This window comes from Ctenocephalides felis, unplaced genomic scaffold, assembly GCF_003426905.1.
Source record: "Ctenocephalides felis isolate EL2017-DRISC unplaced genomic scaffold, ASM342690v1 CF-g0.4_SCAFFOLD_01886, whole genome shotgun sequence".
In the NCBI taxonomy this organism is placed as follows: Eukaryota; Metazoa; Arthropoda; class Insecta; order Siphonaptera; family Pulicidae; genus Ctenocephalides; species Ctenocephalides felis.
Genome location: NW_020538040.1, coordinates 118,542,703 through 118,564,763, shown reverse-complemented (window position 1 = coordinate 118,564,763; position 22,061 = coordinate 118,542,703). Strand labels below are relative to the sequence as shown.

Genomic DNA, 22,061 nt, shown 5'->3' with positions numbered 1-22,061 from the left:
GTACCAGCATCTTATATTTGTGAAAGGCTGCTATGATCCTGTCAAGTTATTCGTGCCTCATCAGTATTATCAGCATATGCTTTAGCATAAGTACCAACAGTCAAATTCAGAAGGTTCATTATTCTTAATATTGAACTAAAACCTTCATTAAATATCCTAACTGCAATATATGGTAAAATTTCAACTACCCTTAGTCCACGAAACTTTCATTTGCGTTCTGCGTATGATCACCAAGGCATCGTTCAAGTAAATCATCTTTCGACAAATCTTCATAAAATGGTGAAAGATGCTGTTTCATTTCTTTACCAAGTAATGGAGCTAAATCTATGTCTAGAGGATCTTGGCCATTGGCACTTTCATAATGACTTGTACTGGCGTCAATTTTTTCACCTGCTTTATTAGTAAACTGATTGCCTTGATAACGTCTTTTTAGTGTTATTTTGTGCAATATTACTTCACTTACCTTTTAGATAATTCGGCATTTTTACGTATTGAAATGGACTGAACACTACGAATTTTCCAGCTAAACTAACTATATTTCTCGACTAACTTTTGTTCGTATACCAATATTACACATGTACTAAGGTACATAGAAGTCTTTCGGTTGTAGGACAAAATAAGTATTTCTAGTTATTATAATGGAAGAGACTCTTTCACTTGAAACTTAACAATACGCTTGATCGCTTGACAATGCGCACTCCGGCCCGCCCCGTTATGTTAGCTATAACTTTGTTAATATAAGGGGTTTTTTTTCGACTCGTCAATATACGCTCAACATACTATACTTTCAGATTATCAAAAAAAAAAAATCAATTTTTTGAAAATGTTTTATGGATTTCCCCCCTTAATTAAAAAATCTATTCTCTTCTTCTTTTCTTAAACATATTGTTTGCTTAATTCTTATCAAGTTCATGTTTCTTTACTGATGACCTGAAGATGGAACGTACTTAGTTCCGAAACGGCGACAGTAAATAGATGAAGAAATTGTTTATTAAAAAACTTTTTTGTTTTTTGTTACTTTTTGGATTCTTTGTTCGAAGCTCTGCAATATATATATATATATATATATATATGTATATATATATATATATATATATATATATATATATATATATATGAATTTGGTACTAATTACAGCGTGAATCTAGTAGGCGGACGTGTGTAGTGTAGCTAAACAGCAGAACATAATACATATAATAGGGAACGTAGTGTAATTTGAGTAAATAAATAGTTAAGAGAACATTGTGTTTTAATAGAGACGATTAGAGTTAACAATTCAGAAGTGGGATTACTCAAGGATATACGTTAAGATATTTTAAAGACATTGAGATCAGAAAGTGTGAGATTATGTTTGTGATATTTCCGAATATATTCAGGATATCCGAATATTAACTATGAATATGAATAGGTGGCGCTGTTGGGATGTATGCATGTTGGTCCTAATGACAGCATGAATCTAGTAGGCGGACGTGTGTAGTGTAGCTAAACAAGAGAACATAATACATAGAGTAGTAGAGAACATAATACGTATAATAGAGAACGTAGTGTAACTTGAGTAAATAAATAATTAAGAGAACATTATGTTTTAATAGAGACGATTAGAGTTAACACACATATATATATATATATATATATATATATATATATATATATATACTCTAGATGACCTGACAGACGTTGTCCTGTACCCACATCTACGTTTTTTCAATATTCTATACTAATATTTACCGTTCAGTTAAAAATAATAATTATCGTTTTTCGAATTTTTATTTACACCAATATATGAGTGATTTGAAATGTAGAACTGCTTCAAATAAAATGATTCTCAACTTCCACATTTAATACTTTAATTATTCCTTTAACAAATATTAAAATATGTTCAATAAAATTGTATATAAAAAATTAAACATAGCAATTTATAGAACAAATTTATTTCCAATAGCTCACTTTATTTTAATGCCAAAGGTTATACAATTTTTTAGTCATACCTGTAGATGTGGATGTATAAATTGAATGATTTTTTGTTTATTCACGACTAAAACATTGATTTTCCAAATTTATCACACAAAAAATCATCGTCAGCCTTTGTGATTTATGGTATAGCATAAGATACACGTGTTGAAAATTGAAGTCTTTTAAAAGGTATAACAAATTCAGAAAGAATTAATATATAGCATTCGCGGTAAAGGTATAATAACACCTTGGATTTTTCTTCCCAAAATAATTACTTCTATAATGTTGCCTATTATTTTTATAATTTTGTACCATATTTTAACTGGCTTGCAGTAATTTTAATATCTAAATTACATTTTTCTCAGCAATAATTCAATATACATTATAGTTTATGTTCATATTTGAAGTGAATTAATTTGTCAAATCCTGTTCACATGTGGTCTTTTCAACCTTTCAATCAACAAAATTATTGCAGTAAATGGAGAGGAAAAAAACGTGTGTCAGAAATAGTCTAACGTCATTTTACACGCAGAAGTACTCATTTTAAAGCTTATTTTGAACACTATAAAACCCAATTTTCATATCTAGCCTAATATTGTTCTTAAAACATTTTATAAAACACCAATTTATTAAGATTTTAATTGATATAATTTTGTTCATTACATGATTTTCAAAATGTATATTCTTAGAAATATTCGCAAAAAACGATGAAGAACGCCAAAAAAAACACAAATTTTTGTGTAGCCAGTAACTTGAAAAGTTATTTCTTTTTTGAAAAACATTGTTAAACATTTTTCTCTTTTAATTAGTTCTTTTATCGATATCCGATGTTTTTTTGAAAGAGATACAATTGCACTACTGAAAAGGGATGTCACCCCCCCGGGAAGTGGTAAAGGAGTTTAAATTATTCACTTTTAAACTTGAGAGTAAGATGAACCTAATTCCAAAATTTTATGCAAATTGGAGCACATTAAAATATTCAGACCCAAAACGCTCCATTGACTTGACTAAATATTTTGTATCCAATGCCAAACATATGAATTTTTGACACAATGAAACTTCTAGATAATTTTTGAGTAAGTAAATTATTTTTGTATTGTGATTTTGTAAAGTAAGGCGAAACACGACTGCATTTAAAAGTTAAAAATAATAATATGTCAATTTGATTTTTTGGCTAAGTTTGATGTGTAATCACTGACAGACGCATGCGCAGACTGCATCACCTGTTAGACGCATGTTGACGTAAATCTTATATTATTTCAATTTTTGGCACACCTTAGCTGCTTTTCGGCAATAATAATGTAGGCATTACATTTTTCTCATTCATAATCATAAATATATTATATTTTAATATTGCCTTATCCTATAAGTGAATAGAAATGTTTGGCAAATGATAGTCTTCACTTGTTTTTAATGTCAAACAATGCTTCAAATATTTTCAAGGTCAAACAATGATAAGCGGATTTTTGTAATTTTCTCCATTTATTTCTACAATCTAACTATATTTCTATGAATCTAAAAATTCTAGAATATTTCCCGAACAAACTTCAGGAAGATTCATGAAAATCCGAATTATAGTTTAGGAGGATTAACCATTCATACATAGTTACAGAACAATTTTATATTGAAAACAATAGAAAAGAAAACAAATGAAGACTGTCATTTGCCAATCATTTCTCTTCACTTATAGGCTAAGGCAATAATAGTCCATGGTGTGAGCCACCACAACAAATGATTTCCTTGCCCTTCATCCCATTACCACTATTCCCTATCTCCATTTTTTATTTTATGTATTTTCCTTTCCAAACTTCTGTTTCTATGCTTCTTGCTCATGTGCTTCGGCTTTCAGTTCTCTGTATTTTCTCTTCTCGCGTAAGTTGTCAATCGTCTGCATTCTTCTCCTTCCCATTCCTTTTGTTCATTCTAATTTACCCTCGACGACGTCGTGTAGGAGGCACTCTTTCTGCAAAAGAGGTCCGATCCAGTTTTCTTTGCTTCTCAGAATTGTGTTCAATAGAGTCCTTTCTTCGCCCACTCTTCTCAGGACTTCTTCATTTGTTACTTTGTCAGTCCACTTTATCTTTTCCATTCACCTCCAGCACCACATTTCAAAACTTTTGAGGTAGTTTTTATCAACCTTTCTCAGAGTCCATGTCTCCGATTCGTACAGAGCTATGCTTCAGACGTAGCACTTTATTAGTGTCTTCCGTAAGTCAAGACTCAGTTTGCTAGTCAGTAGCGTTCTCTTCTTTTTGAATGCCGTCTTGGTGCTTGCGATCCTTGTCCTGATCTCTTTCGTGCAGTATCCGTCTCTGGTTAGTCTGCTTCTCAGGTATTTGAAGTGATCCACGTCTTCCAATTCTCGATTTTTTACTGTTATCCTCAGGGGGTTATTTGATTTTGTGATTCTCATCACTTTCGACTTGTCTATGTTTATTTCCATTTCGTATCTTCTACCCACGAATTCGAATTCTGTTCATCATGTTTTGCAGATCGGTTTGGTTTTTCGATATCACTACTAGATCATCAGCGTACTTTATGGTGGTGATTCTTCTTCCTCAAATCGAAAAATCTCCTGCGCCCTCAAGTGCTTCGTTGACGAGCCATTCTCCGTACAGGTTGAATAGGATCGGTGACATACAGCATCCTTGCCGCACTCCTCTGCCTATTCCAACGCTGTTTGTATCTCCCTGATTCATTCGAACCTGTACTTTCTGACCCATATACAGATTCTGGATCAGCCTGCGATCCCTCCAATCAACGTTAATAGATTTTAAAATTCCCATAAGCATACTCCAATTGACTCTGTCAAAAGCTTTCTGCAAATCTATAAAACAGAAGCATATGTCCTCGTTAACGTCGAGACATCTGTCCGACATTATTCTCAGTATTCCAATAGCGTCCCCGGTGCCTCTTCCTTTTCTGAAATCAAACTGGTCTTCGCTTATGTGCTGCTCAATCTTAGTCGCCTCGTAAGGATTTTGGTCAGAACCTTTCCGGTGTGCGAAGTTAAACTGATCGTCCTGTGGTTGCTGCATTTATTCGCTTTGGGCTTTTTCTGAAGAGCTATCATCGTGACATCGAAAAAGTCCTTTGGCCATTCACCTAATTTCACATTCACTAAGGCAATATTAAAATATAATAAATTCATGACTATAAATAAGAAAAATGTTATGTCTACATTATTATTGCCGAAAAGCAGCCGAGATCTACACATCAAACTTAGCTTTTAATTCTATTTGACAGATTATTATTTTTTAACTTTTAAATGCAGTCGTGTTGTTAACAACAAACAATATAAATAATTCAGAATATTGAACATCTCCGACCTTTATTCTTCCAAAAAAATCTGCAATGGATATTGATTAAAATTTCTGGTACATAAATAATGAAATTCTGGAATCACTTTCTTTTTGTTTCAAACGTGCCACAATTCCTCTATAGCTTTTCAGCCCAGTTTCTTAACACATGCGGCTTTTGTTAGTACCCTGTTAGAATATTTTATCTTTATGAACTGTATTCAATTCAACACTTTTTTGGCATTGTGGTACTTTTTTGGCATATGTTTGACATTGGATACGAAATATATACTCAAGTCAATGAAGAGTATTGGGTCTGAATATTTTTAATGTGCTCTAATTTGCATGGAATTTTGGAATTAGGTTCATCTTACTCTCAAGTTTAAAAGTGAAACTAATTTAGACTGCTTTGCCACTTTCCGGGGAGATGACATTCCTTTTCAGTGGTGCAATTGCATCTCATTCAAAATAGCATCGGATATCGATAAAAGAACTAATTAGAAGAGAAAAATGTTTTATAATGTTTTTCAAAAAAGAAATTACTTTTCAAGTTACTGCCTACTGATTTTTTTTTATTTGGCGGTTTTTATCGTTTTTTGCAAATATTTCTAAAAATATAATGAACAAATTTATATAAAATAACATCTTAATAAACCTATGTTTTATAAAGTGTTCTAGGAACAATATTAGGCTAGATATGAAAATGGTGTTTGATAGTGCTCAAAATAAGCTTTAAAATAAGTACTGATGCGTGTAAAATGAGTGAGCTATCATGCAGATAAAAGACGCATACAATGTTTTTTTTTCATTTAAATCAAATATTTTATGAACTTAAGATAAAGAGTTATGAACTTAAGATAAAGATTACCCTCTTTCCGACACACGTTTTTTTCCTTTCAATTTACTGCAATAATTTCGTTGATCGTACGTTGAATAGAGCACATATGAACAGGATTTGACAAATTAATTCACTTCAAACATGAACATAAATAATAATGTATATTGAATTATTGGTGAGATAAATGTCATTTAGATATTAAAATTACTGAAAGCCAGTTAAAATATGGTACAAAATTATAAAAATTATAGGCAACATTATTGAAGCAAATATTTTGGGTAGAAAAATCCAAAGTGATATTGTACCTTCACCGCGAATAATGTACATTAATTCTTTCAGAATTTGTTAAAAGACTTCCATTTTTTACACGTGTATCTTATGCTATGACCATAAATACATCACAAAGGCAGACGGTGATATTTTGTGTGATAAATTCGGAAAATCAATCTTTTAGTCGTGAATAAACAAAAAATCATTCATTTTTACATCCACATCTACGGGTATGACTGAAAATATTGGATAACCCGTGGCATTAAAGTAAATCGAGCTATTGGAAATAAATTTGTTCTATAAATTGCGGTGTATAATTTTTAATATACAATTTTATTGAACATATTGTAATATTTGTTAAAGGGATAATTAAAGCTTAACTGTGGGAATAGAGAATCTTCATTTTATAGGAGGCAGTTCTACATTTAACATTACTCATATATTGGTGTAAATAGTAATACGAAAAACAATAATTATTATTTTTACTGAACGGTAAATTTTAGTATAGGATATTAAAAAAACATAGATGTGGGTACAGGACATCTGTCGCGTCATCTAGTATATATATATATATATATATATATATACTAGCTGACCCGGCAAACGTTGTTTTGCCATCAAAAATGTTTTGCCGCCTTGCAGAAGTTCTTATAATATACATGTTACATTAATAATAATGTTATATTTTTATTACACAAATTTCTTTACATTTCGATAATTAATTCCAATGCATCATAGTGTTTTGTTTAATTTTATTTTATTTATGTCAAATAGTGAAATACTTTTTTTAATCAATAAATAAATTAGATTTTAGTCTGAATCAACGCAGTACCATTATCTAAATATATAATTTTTTATATAAATATCACATTTTTTACTTTTGCATTTAATTTAAAAATATTGAATGTCAATTTCATATATCCAATATGCACTAAATTTTTAAATGCCAAAATATTTCCTTCTTGGTTGAAATTTAATATAACATGATATAATTTATATCTATAATTTGATTGGCAATATTGCTTATAATATAACTTGGAATAATTAATTTATTTGTTTCTTATTGAAGTCGTTAAAAATTCATTTTTTTGAACTGTCAAAATTTTGTTTATGATTAATGTTAAATTCAATATGTCGCTTTTTTATTGTGATCTATAATGTTTTAATGACTTATCATATAAATTTTCGACTATAAATTGATATTCATACTATCCCTGAAACTAACGTGGTTAAAGTTGTGAGGAATCCGAGTCCAAATCTATTAAATGTTTCTTTTTTGGCACTTTTATTAATTTTTTATCAATTTTCGTACTGTAAAATGATGGATGATTATTTATCGAAATTGTAATATTCATACTATAATTTTAGAAGTATACTATCTATTTTGGCATCGCATTCTTTTTTTTATTTTATTTGAAATCAAGTAAAACACAAATATGTAACATTTATTTGACATTTTTCCATAAATATCCGATTTATGACAATGTTTTCAATTATTTTTAATTTATTTTGAATTAGCAAATGTCAAAAATATAATTAAAATATGCATTAAATATTGTCTATAAATAATATGTCATTTTATACGTATTAATTATTAGTTTGGTGCTTGATATGTGTATGGATTTGTAATAAAATATATTCTTTCTGGCAAATAGTTAAACACTTGTTATAATTTTCAAATTATTTGACATTTCATACTTCCAAAATTAATTCACTCGCATCATGTATTAGTCTAAATCAACGCAGTATCATTATCTAAATATCCAATTTTTTATAAATATCTGATTTTTTTACATTCGCATTTAATTTAAATAGTGAATGTCAATTTAATATATCCAATATGCACTAAATTTATAAATGTCAAAATATTTCCTTTTTGGTCGAAAATGATAGTATTTATTTTACAATAATGTTTTGTATCTATAATTTGTTTGGCAATATTGCCTATAACATAACTTATGATAATTAATGTATTTGTTTCCTACTGAAGTCGTTAAAATTTTTTTTTTGTGAAATGTCAAATTTTTGTTTATGATTAATTTTAAATTCAATATGCCGCTTTTTTTATTGTGATCTCTGATCTATAAGGTTTTGATGAAATTTTGGTATCCGAAATGATTTGTTAACCAGTTAATCAAATAACTATAATTTGTAAATCTATTTATAAAATTATTTTCATAAATATTGACAAATGATATTTGACGTTTTTTATGTTAACATTTATTTAAATTGTTTTTTATGTTAAGATTTATTTAAACATTGATTTTTAATTAGATTTAAAACTATAAATTGTGATTTTGAATATAGCATTTCATCTAATTCGGATATAAATGTTGGACATATCTCTATTTGTATATGTTTTTGAATTATATTTTTTGAACTGTCAATTTTTTTTTCAAAAATCCTAAATCTTTTTTTCTCGAATTTTCCATAAATTTTGACATTTGACATTTTAGTGTTTTGTTTTTCTTAGGTCATTTTCTGTCAATTTTTTTTGAAATTTATAAAAATTATATATTTATATTTCAAATTTACTTTTCAAAATTTCCTATAACCTAAGTTGGATATATATGCACACGATGAGCCAATAAAATTTAAAATCGGTTCAGTAGTTTGGGCGTCCATCGCGAACCAACATTGTGACACGAGGTTTATATATATATACTAGATGACCCGACAGACGTTGTCCTGTACCCAACTCTGCATTTTTTCAATATCCTGTACTAATATTCACCGTTCAGTTAAAATCAATAATTATTGTTTTTCGAATTACTATTTACATCAATAAATGAGTGAATGTAAAACTGCTTCAAATAAAATGATGATTCTCAATTCCCACAGTTAACACTTTAATTATCCCTTTAACAAATATTAAAATATGTTCAATAAAATTATATAATAAAAATTAAACACTGCAATTTATAGTACAAATTTATTTCCAATAGCTCAATTCATTTTAATGTCAAGGGTTATACAATTTTTTAGTCATACTTGTAGGTGTGGATGTAAAAATGAATGATTTTTTGTTTATTCACGACTAAAACATTGACTTTCCAAATGTATCACACAAAAAATCATCGCCTGCCTTTGTGATTTATAGCATAATTACACGTGTTGAAAATTGAAGTTTTTTAAAGGGTATAAAAAATTCAGAAAGAATTAATAAAAAGCATTCCCGGTAAAGGTACAATATCACATTGTTTTTTTCTACCCAAAATAATGGCTTCAATAATGTTGCCTATAATTTTTATATATTTATACCATATTTTAACTGGCTTTTAGTAATTTTTATATCTAAATTACATTTTTCTCACTAATAAATTTATATACATTATTACTTAAGTTTATATTTGAAGTGAATTAATTTGTCAAATCCTGTTCACATGTGCTCTATTCAACCTACGAGAGGAAAAAACCGTGTGTCGGAAATAGGCTAATCTTAATCTTAAATTCAGAATTGAAAACAATTTGCATTCTTTTAATTCTGATTTTATCAATACTTGCAATACACTATTTTAAAAGTAATTAAATGAGCTACAACTTTCTCTATCACAAATTTTACCGTAACTTCTCTTATTTTGAAATGGCAAAGGATTGAAGGACTCGAAAGACATTCTGGTTGTACACTATCAATATTTGTGTAACAGAAAAATAATAAAAAGCAATTGGTCAGTAAAAGACCTTGAATTTTCATTTATATACCTTTATACGTATCTTGTATTTTTTTAAATAGATATTTTTTTCATGAAATCATGAGCTTTTTGGAAATCCTTTGCACTAAAGTTATGGTATTTTCTAGAATCCGTCAAGATCTCTTAAATCAAGTTGATTCCAGAGGGACTACGATTATTTTTAATTTTGGTGGAAATGGCACTCAAAAACTATTTGCTTTAAACGAAAAAAATATTGTATGCGTCTTTTATCTGCATGATAGCTTACTCATCTTACACGCAGAAGTACTAATTTTAAAGCTTATTTTGAGTACTATAAAACCCCATTTTCATATCTAGCTTAATATTGTTCTTAGAACAATTTATAGAACACCGATTTATTAGGATTTTGATTGATATAATTTTGTTCATTACATGATTTTCGTTTAAATGTATATTTTTAGAGATAATTGCCAAAAACGATGAAAAACGCAAAAAACAACAAATTTTCAGTAGCCAGTAACTTGAAAAGTAATTTCTTTTTTGAAAAACAATATTAAACATTTTTTTATTCTAATTAGTTCTTTTATCGATATCCGACGTTAGTTTGAAAGAGATACAATTGAAACACTGAAAAGAGATGTAATCCCCCCGGGAAGTGGCAAATGATTCTAAATTATTTTCACTTTTAAACTTGAGAGTAAGATGAACCTAATTCCAAAATTTCATGCAAATTGGAGCACATTAAAAATATTCAGACCCAAAATGCTCTATTGTCTTGAGTAAATATTTCGTATCCAATGCCAAACATATGAATTTTTGACACAATGAAACTTCTAAATAATTGTTTGAATAAATAAATTATTTTTGTATCGTAATTTAGTAAAGTAAGGCAAAACACGACTGCATTTAAAAGTTAAAAAATAATAATTAGTCAAAGTGAATTGTAGGCTAAGTTTTATGTGCGAACACTGACAGACGCATGCGCAGACTGCATCACCTGTCAGATGTTGACTGTATCTTATACTAAATCTTATATTATTTTAATTTTTAGCACATCTCAGCTTCTTGTTGGCAATAATAATGTAGTCCATAGATTTTTCTTATTCATGATCATAAATATATTATATTTTAATATTGTCTTAGCCTGTAAGTATATGGAAATGTTTGGCAAATGACAGTCGTCTTTTGTTTTTAATGTCAAACTATGCCTTAAATATTTTCAAGGGCAAACAATGATAAGCGGTTTTTTGTAATTTGTTTCATTTATTTTTACAATCTAACTATATTTCTATGAATCAAAACATTCTAAAAAAATTCCGAACAAACTTCAGGAAGATTCATGAAAATCCGAATTATAGTTTAGGAGGATTAATGAAACTTACATTGTTACAGAAGAATTTTATATATAAGATATATATATATATATATATATATATATATATATATATATGATAAAGTTGTTTCTTGGGCATCCATCCAGTAATTAAAAAGCAGTTTTATTGAAAAATGTTTTTATTTGGAGAAACATACGTTTCGGGTCTTGATTTGACCCATCTTCCGTGCTACAAATAAATATTTCAGGGATACAAATTAAAACAATATAAAAAATACATAATTACAGACAAAAATAAGTAGAACAATGTATATGAAAAGTATATATGAAAAACAACCATAAAATAAAACAAATGTAAAGAAACTCACCACACAAATAAGTTTTAAAAAATAACACAAAAAACACAACAAAATTGCACTAAAAAATAATTAAATATGAAATAAAAAATTGATAATAATAATAATAAATAAATAAATATATTTCATTGAATATATATGTGTACATAATATTTCTCATTTCGGATTTTTACCCGTAGGTATATCATCCTTCATATTTGTTCTATCAATACAATAATAAGTATTTCAGATATACAAGTTGTGACATAATTCTGTGACAAAAAAGAGGAAAGAAAATTTATTCCCAAAAAAAAAATCACTTAGCACTATTTGTAATAACACATAATAACTCAAAAAGGAGAAAAACAAAATAAAAGATTTATTCACTTTATGGGAGAATATTTGCGTCGAGCCAAGTTTCATTTACCGCTATGGGTCGATCAGTATATATTTTGGCATGGCGTGATTGCCATACCAAATATCGTCTCTTGTGTATTGGCCGAGGCCCGCGATGTTAATATTAGGATGATCCCCACATTTTAGATAAAAATTCTCAGTGAGTTCCCCAAAACTTTATTGTCTTCCCAAAATCCACAAAGATGGTTTTCCTCTTCGACCAATAGTTGCTGACTTAAATTCCCCTCTTTGCAAATTATCCAAATTTATTAGTTCAATTTTATCCAATATCACTCATGATTCTCCCCATTTTGTCAAAAATTCTTTCGAACTCATTCCCAAACTTAACTCCCTCAATGTACCATCTGATTTTTCCTTTATTAGTTTAGATGTTGTTTCTCTCTTCACTAACATTTCACCTGACCTTATTCTCTCTGCCATAGACCATAAATGGGTTGATATAAGTAAACACACAGATTTCAATTTTTCTTGGTTCTTGAAATGTATTAAATTCATTATTTCCAATACTTTTTTCCGTTCAACGACTGCTTTTTTAAACAAAAATTTGGCACTCCAATGGGTTCCAGTTTGAGTGCCTCACTTGCTGAACTTTGTATGCAGTTCCTAGAGAACTCTACTCTTAATACCTTGTCTTTTGTACCTCTTTTTCACAAACGTTACGTTGATGACATTTTAACTTGCATTCCTACTTATAACATAACCAATTTCCTAAATTCTTTTAATAATTTCGACACACACCTTTGTTTTACCGTAGAGACCCAACTTAACAACTCCATTAATTTTTTAGATATTACCCTTTTTATAAATAACGGTTCCATAACTACATGTTGGTATCAAAAATTCACTTGGTCTGGACGTTATTTAAACTATCATTCCTATCATCCCAAATCGACTAAGATTGCATCTATCATCAACTTACTAGATCATGCCATCCTTCTTTCTCATCCATCACATAGGGGAAAAAATATTAATTTGATATATTCTACCCTTCAAAATAATTCCTATCCATTACAACTTTTACGCTCAGTAATTAATAATAGATTACCTTTTCTTCGTAATAAATTCCGTACATCTTCCTTGTTTACCTCCCAATCACAACAAAATAGCATCACTTCACAAACCCTTAATCCTGTTCCGGAAAATTCACTATCTCTCAATTCCTTCATCTCATTACCGTACATTGATTTCCTTTTCCACTCATGGAAAAAACATTTTCCATCCGTTGGTCTGAAGCTAGTGTGTTCGACTGGACACACTCTCACAAACTTATACACTAATTTAAAAACTCCTACCCCTATTTTCCGCACATCAAACGTCGTATATGTCATTGATTGTAATGATTGTTCAAGTTGTTATGTTGGAGAAACTTCACAATTTCTCTCAAAAAGAATGCGCCAACACGAACTTAATAGTCTAAACAGGAAACAAAATAAAACCATGATCACTGAACATGTCTCCAATTTTAAACATTCTTTTAATTTCACCAATCCAAGAATTATTCATCGAGAAGCCAACACTTTACGCAGGAAGTTCGCTGAGAGTATTTTCATACAAATATTACCTGTTATTAACAAACGTTTTGATTCGGCTTCTCTTTGGAATATTTACTGCGATGCTTCGAATAATGTTTTCAATATACGCAATACATCCTAACATTTTTTTATGTATATATATATGTATGTATGTGCATTTATGTTGTGTATGTATATGTATATGTATATATATATATATATATATATATATATATATATATATATACGAGTATATATGCTTATGTTGTGGATGTATGAATATGCATATGCATATATGTATGTATTTGTGTATATATATGTGTTTTACATATATGCTGTATATTTATGTCTACATGTGCTTGCATATGTATGTTTGTGTATGTGTATGCATAAATACATTTATTGTTTTGCGTTTATATACATATATATTTTATGTTATATTTGTTTATATAATAACTTGTTTCATAACTATTTTAGTTTTCAGTTAATATCTATACTTTTTCTTAATAAATTTTTCTTTATCACATATTTTTTACATTGTTGTATCATGTTTTTATTTTGTTCTATATTTTCATTTTGATCCACATATTATTTCATTTTTATCCAGATATGTTAACCGTTTGATTATGGATTGCTTACACATTTAATTTTTTTTTCTATGTTCCTACTGCGCATGATCGCTGAGAAAATCTTTGTAATATGAAACCACTAAAACTCTCTCTATCCCGTTCTCTCATCCAATGACGATACATTTTCCACTATTTTCCGCTAACACGTACGCACACATTTTACTCTCGTTACACACACGTAACACGGTCTCCAAACTGACAACATGTTCGTTTGGAAAAACCTTTTTTATAATAAAATATATTATTTATTTTAATTTTACTATTTTTTTAAAAAAAATTCATAACTTGATGTCTTATCATTTTTTTATTTCATATTTAATTATTTTTTAGTGCAATTTTGTTGTGTTTTTTGTGTTATTTTTTAAAACTTATTTGTATGGTGAGTTTCTTTACATTTGTTTTATTTTATGGTTGTTTTTCATATATACTTTTTATATACATTGTTCTACTTATTTTTGTCTGTAATTATGTATTTTTTATATTGTTTTAATTTGTATCCCTGAAATATTTATTTGTAGCACTGAAGATGGGTCAAATCAAGACCCGAAACGAATGTTTCTCTAAATAAAAACATTTTTCAATAAAAGTGTTTTTTTAATTACTGGATGGATGCCCGAAAAACAATTTTATCATATTATTTCACCATCTGAAGAAAAACCTCTCGCTTTATATAATCCAAGGGCCGAAAATTTGGACAATTTTAACATAAAATATTCAAGATTTTTTGTCTACAAGTTTCAAAACTCAACAATTTTTCTCAAGATTTTTTGCAAGCCTACATATCAAGACTTTCTTGTTAGGACACTCAGAACCAATACTACACTGAAGGTACAAATCCAAGATTTTGATCATTTTCAAGAACTTTTACAAGTGTTTTTTTAATTTTTAACAACATGAATTTTCAAAATAACTATAATTTCAATGCTATGTATGTAAATAGCGCTCTCCATACAAATAAGGTGAGACATAATAATCGTTCCTCTTATCATTATCCAACTTACACACAGAGTTATAATAATTTCATTAATTCGCCAATTTACCGTTACAACAATTATTTTCATAATAGTTTTACACATTGCATTCCTTACTCTTTTCCATCTTTTTTCGAATACATTTTCCATTGCTATGGACCTACTAAACTCATATTATTTAAAACTATTTCAAATCTTTTCTCAACATTGGCTATCGTCACCAACAAAAGAACTTTTTTACTTCATTGTCGCAAAGAAAAACTTCTACCAAAATCCTTTGATTTCAAATTAACAAACTTTGATCATCTAAATTCCAATTATTTTAAAAATAAAAAGCTTTCCTTCTCTTTTATGTTGCTGAATCTAAAAATCAATCATTGCATTACCTCTATTGATAACATAAATAAATCTTTAAATTATAACATCCAATCCTTATTTTCCACTATTAATAATCACATTGACATTAACAATTTTTTAGATTTCGAAAACTCTAGATTCAATAATTCTTTTAATATGTCAAAAAAATCCTTCATAAAATATTCAATAACCTTTATTCGAAAAAGGCAAATGAATCCAAAATAATTATAAACCCCGATATCATCAATATCGGGTCAAAAACAGTTCCGATTTAGACATCCCATCCAATGTTTTGAACATTTTAGCACTAGGTCCTAAATTTTCCATTCCACAACAGAAAAATCGTTTAATTTTGTCAAAACACTTAGCTCTTTAGAATATAGTTCACGTAATTTAAAAGATATCAATGAAAAAAAACCGCATTAAATCTATTTTTTGCAACCAACTTAATTCTTTTTTCAAATTCGACATTACTAACATTCATCAACATAAAGAATTACTCAAAGACATCCACTTTTGCAAATCCTTTATCAAACAACACCCAGAAATTGTTGTTACCAGGGCAGACAAAGGTAACATCACTGTTATCATGAACAAAGTTGACTATATATCCAAATCCATGTCCCTCCTAGCTGATACAAACATTTACGAACCTTTAATTTCAGATCCCACCGACGTTATAGATCGGAATACTTTGAAATTCATTAATTCACTCATAGAAAACAAGCAAATTCCCAAACCTCTCTCTCTACAATTAAAAACCTACAATCCCATTTCTCCAAAACTTTAATGTCTTCCCAAAATCTACAAAGATGGTTTTCCTCTTCGACCAATAGTTGCTGACTTAAATTCCCCTCTTTGCAACTTATCCAAATTTATTAGTTCAATTTTATCCAATATCACTCATGATTCTCCCCATTTTGTCAAAAATTCTTTCGAACTCATTCCCAAACTTAACTCCCTCAATGTACCATCTGATTTTTCCTTTATTAGTTTAGATGTTGTTTCCCTCTTCACTAACATTTCACCTGACCTTATTCTCTCTGCCATAGACCATAAATGGGTTGATATAAGTAAACACACAGATTTCAATTTTTCTTGGTTCTTGAAATGTATTAAATTCATTATTTCCAATACTTTTTTCCGTTCAACGACTGCTTTTTTAAACAAAAATTTGGCACTCCAATGGGTTCCAGTTTGAGTGCCTCACTTGCTGAACTTTGTATGCAGTTTCTAGAGAACTCTACTCTTAATACCTTGTCTTTTGTACCTCTTTTTCACAAACGTTACGTTGATGACATTTTAACTTGCATTCCTACTTATAACATAACCAATTTCCTAAATTCTTTTAATAATTTGGACATACACATTTGTTTTACCGTAGAGACCCAACTTAACAACTCCATTAATTTTTTAGATATTATCCTTTTTATAAATAACGGCTCCATCACTACATGTTGGTATCAAAAATCCACTTGGTCCGGACGTTATTTAAACTACCATTCCTATCACCCCAAATCGACTAAGATTGCATCTATCATCAACTTACTAGATCATGCCATCCTTCTTTCTCATCCATCACATTGGGAAAAAAAATATTAATTTGATATATTCTACCCTTCAAAATAATTCCTATCCATTACAACTTTTACGCTCAGTAATTAATAATAGATTACCTTTTCTTCGTAACAAATTCCGTACATCTTCCTTATTTACCTCCCAATCACAACAAAATAGCATCACTTCACAAACCCTTAACCCTGTTCCTGAAAATTCACTATCTCTCAATTCCTTCATCTCATTACCGTACATTGATTGCCTTTTCCACTCATGGAAAAAACTTTTTTCATCCGTTGGTCTGAAGCTAGTGTGTTCGACTGGACACACTCTCACAGACTTATACACTAATTTAAAAACTCCTACCCCTATTTCCCGCACATCAAACGTCGTATATGTCATTGATTGTAATGATTGTTCAAGTTGTTATGTTGGAGAAACTTCACAATTTCTCTCAAGAAGAATGCGCCAACATGAACTTGATAGTCTAAACAGGAAACAAAATAAAACTATGATCACTGAACATGTCTCCAATTTTAAACATTCTTTTAATTTCACCAATCCAAGAATTATTCATCGACAAGCCAACACTTTACGCAGGAACTTCGCTGAGTGTATTTTCATACAAATATTACCTGCTATTAACAAACGTTTTGATTCGGCTTCTCTTTGCAATATTTACCGCGATGCTTCGAATATTTTTTTCAATATGCGCAATACATCCTAACATTTCTTTTATGTATATATATATATATATATATATATATATATATATGTATGTATGTGCATTTATGTTGTGTATGTATATGTATATATATATATATGCATGTTTATGTTGTGGATGTATACATATGTATATGCATATATGTATGTATTTGTGTATATATATGGGTTTTACATATATGTTGTATAAGTATGTCTACATGTGCTTGCATATGTATGTTTGTGTATGTGTATGCATAAATACATTTATTGTTTTGCGTATATATACATATATGTTTTATGTTATATTTGTTTATATAATAACTTGTTTCATAACTATTTTAGTTTTCAGTTAATATCTATAGTTTTTCTTAACAAATTTCTCTTTGTCACATATTTTTTACATTGTTCTATAATGTTTTTATTTTGTTCTATATTTTCATTTTGATCCACATATAATTTCATTTTTATCCAGATATGTTAACCGTTTGATTATGGATTGCTTACACATTTAAAATTTTTTTCTATGTTCCTACTGCGCATGATCGCTGAGAAAATCTTCGTAATATGAAACCACTAAAACTCTCTCTATCCCGTTCTCTCATCCAATGACGATACATTTTCCACTATTTTCCGCTAACACGTACGCACACATTTTACTCTCGTTACACACACGTAACACGGTCTCCAAACTGACAACATGTTCGTTTGGAAAAACCTTTTTCATAATAAAATATATTATTTATTTTAATTTTACTATTTTTTTAAAAAAAATTCATAACTGTCTATAAGATGTCTTATCAATTTTTTATTTCATATTTAATTATTTTTTAGTGCACTTTTGTTGTGTTTTTTGTGTTATTTTTTTAAACTTATTTGTATGGTGAGTTTCTTTACATTTGTTTTATTTTATGGTTGTTTTTCATTTATACTTCTCATATACATTGTTCTACTTATTTTTGTCTGTAATTATGTATTTTTTATATTGTTTTAATTTGTATCCCTGAAATATTTATTTGTAGCACTGAAGATGGGTCAAATCAAGACCCGAAACGTATGTTTCTCTAAATAAAAACATTTTTCAATAAAACTGTTTTTTAATTACTGGATGGATGCCCAAGAAACAATTTTATCATATTATTTCACCATCTGAAGAAAAACCTCTCGCTATATATATATATATATATATATATATATATATATATATATTTATATATATAAATATATATATATATATATATATATATATATATATATAGGTCAAACGTTGGGTTGCATTCAATAAGCGAAGTTGTTGAGGAGCCCTTTACAACAGGACATAGAACTGTTTAATTTATTAATTTTTATTTAACAATTTATTTGAGGTGCATACATCGATTAATTTTTTAGCCCTTCTTTCTCGAAAATATCCAGTTACTAGTGTCATTCATAGTAATAATACATAGTTGTTGTTGGCAGTACAGTTTTGTAGGTTAAAAACAATTATTGCTATTTATTATTTCTCAATTTAATACAATAAATTTTGTTATTATTGTAAGCATGATGTTTATTGCTATTTGCCTAATTTTGCTTCGATGTTTATAATTTTGTTTTACTATAAGTGTGTGACCTAATTTTACTACTAGTCTAATTTTAAATTGTCTTGTCAACAGATTAAATATGGCACTGAATAACTTTGTGGATAATGATAATAATATTCAAAATTCAGTCACAAATGAGAACAAGAATATAAGTACTGTGATGTATGAAAATTCAGATAATCGTAACAAAGTTGTAAAACCGGATGAAACTCATATGTATCAATCTCCTATGAGAGAGAGCACCGACAGTTCTGACAACTTACTTAGTATTCTTTCTTCTGATGAACAATCGCCAAAAACAATGAATTATCGAATGAAAAATTCTTGCCGAAGTACAAATGCCAATGATATATTTGAGCCAGAAAATGTCGAAAATTTTAGAAAACCCGACTGGTTAGAAACTTTAACTGTTAAAGATATCGATACAAAACAACATAGCGATACTATCGTTAACTATGCGAAACCGAGCAAACAATTCTCGACAGCCAGTGATAACAAAATAAATATGAATGATTGCACAGATCCCTATTACTATTACATTGACAAAGAAAATTATTATAATAACACCTATAGAAATAGTTCTGTGAATAGCTCTCTATCTTCGACGCCTGTGCATAAAAGACATATACGTCAGCGTTCGAGCAATAGTCCTGAACCGAATCCGGGGATTCGCACAATAGATCAAATTTTCAATAAAAGTTTGAATGTATCAAAGCGACATGCAAATCTTGTTGACAACATTGAAGTCATGTCTACTGACAGTTCATATTCGTGTCAAATGGACAAAACTGAATCATCGTCGCATATCGCTGGTTATACAGCAAATTCAGCAGCAGGTGTAGAAATTCTGGAACTTGATTGCAACGAACGGAATATGAGTGATTCAAATTTTTCATTGAAATCTGGTGTAGTAAAAACTATCAATTCTGTTATATATGATGATAATGATTATCTTGCGAGTAACACCTTCAATTTGAATGATGCTGATGATGTAGCAGCACAAACAACGACTAAGGCAGATAGAGAATGTTCACAAAAATATTTTAATTCCAAACCACGTAGCATTAGGATCGGATATGCTCGTCGTGTTCCACCTGTTGAAGACGCATTACACATTCCGTTAAAAGTGCCCAACTACACAAAAATAAACGTTCTTGGTAATATTAAAGATAATAATTGCCAAAGCGTCGATGTTGTACAACCTGATGTTATAATACAGACTAGCGAAAACATTACCATCAGCAACATTAAGCCGCAACTATTGCCACCAAATCAGGTTTCAAGTAACCAGAAGCAACACAGTTATATAAATGGCAGAGGAGATCCTGAAATAGGCACGCCAGTATAAGCATCTACACCTGAAATTTATTCTTTGTTATTGTCATAGTCACACTGCAAATGGTATTAATAGAGATAAATTGCATATATATTAGTAAGAATTTCCAATATCTGATAGTTCAATTATGTTTAATGCTGATTTATATATTAAGACATTGTATACTTGTTTATAGTGCAAATTATATAGATCTTGGGGCTTCGTGAAACTGAGTAAGTAGTAACAAGTTTTTAATAGGATTTTGAAACATATTACATTTTTTTTGTCTCTATATGACATGTAAATCGTATTGAATAATATTGTCATAGATATTATCTGCAGGATGACGCAATATACCAAAATGTGAAGGTTCGTCATTTTTGATATTCAATATAAAATTGTGCTATCATAAAATGTTCACTTGCGTGATCATAATTAATATCATAATTAATTTCTCAAATTTATCAATATTTGGTAATGCGTAACAACTTTATGATTGTAAATTATTTAAGTAGTTATCTTGATTAATGTAAAAACATTACACCTGGGCTTAGTTGAAACAAAATTTTGAGGATAGTTGTTACATACAACAATTATGTACAGATTTAGTGTAGAAGTTTGGGTGAAATGTATAGTTTGTAAGATTCGGGCCACTGGAGACACTATATATTTAATTTGTATTAATTATGTTTTTTTTGTTGAGTTATGAAAATAATTGCTTAGCAACATGTTAGTTTTTTTTTTAAAAAAAATAACAAAGAAAAAATTATAAGAGGTAAAAAATTATTGACGATTTTTATCGTTACTATGCCCGGTAGATGCTTACAATTAGCTCCTAACACTGGTTAGCATTAGCGACTTATATTTCTTATTTATCCCATATCATATCGTATACAATTGTTATATAGGTATATCCTATAGTATCTCTTTCTTTTATCATCCTATTTTTTCTTATTTTTTATCCTATTAAATTTTTTCTCATCTCATTTTCTAAACTTAACTTATTTTTCTTCGTACTCCTAATAAAATTTTCTATACTACAAATCCGCAATTGTTATTCTACTTCAATTTTTATTTTTATTCCAATTTCTAATCCTGTTATTGTCGGGGATTCGGACTGAATACACCTAGCGTGTGAGTTACTTATAATTCCTACTTTACTTTTTCTAATTCCGTTATTGCCGGGAATTTGAGTTGAAGTGAGTAGAGAATACGACTGAGTGAGCTATTTCCGCCACATGCTTATTATATGAATGAATATTTGATTGTGTAAAATAGTTGGACTGATTTTTAATAATTTATTAACTTCCCGTAGGGTAAGTTATTGTAATCGTCTGAACA

At 29.0% G+C, this 22,061-nt stretch overlaps 1 protein-coding gene across 1 annotated transcript in view; it reads left to right on the top strand.

Annotated features, from left to right (window-relative positions):
• The window catches only part of LOC113375804, a 220,980-nt gene extending 200,046 nt beyond the window's left edge, over positions 1-20,934 (top strand). Inside the window, exon 9 of the mRNA XM_026615750.1 lies at positions 19,478-20,934. Within this exon, the coding sequence (XP_026471535.1) occupies positions 19,478-20,753 (1,276 nt within the window). The 3' untranslated portion in view covers positions 20,754-20,934. The remainder of the gene's footprint in view (positions 1-19,477) is intronic.
• The last annotated feature ends 1,127 nt before the right edge of the window (positions 20,935-22,061 follow it).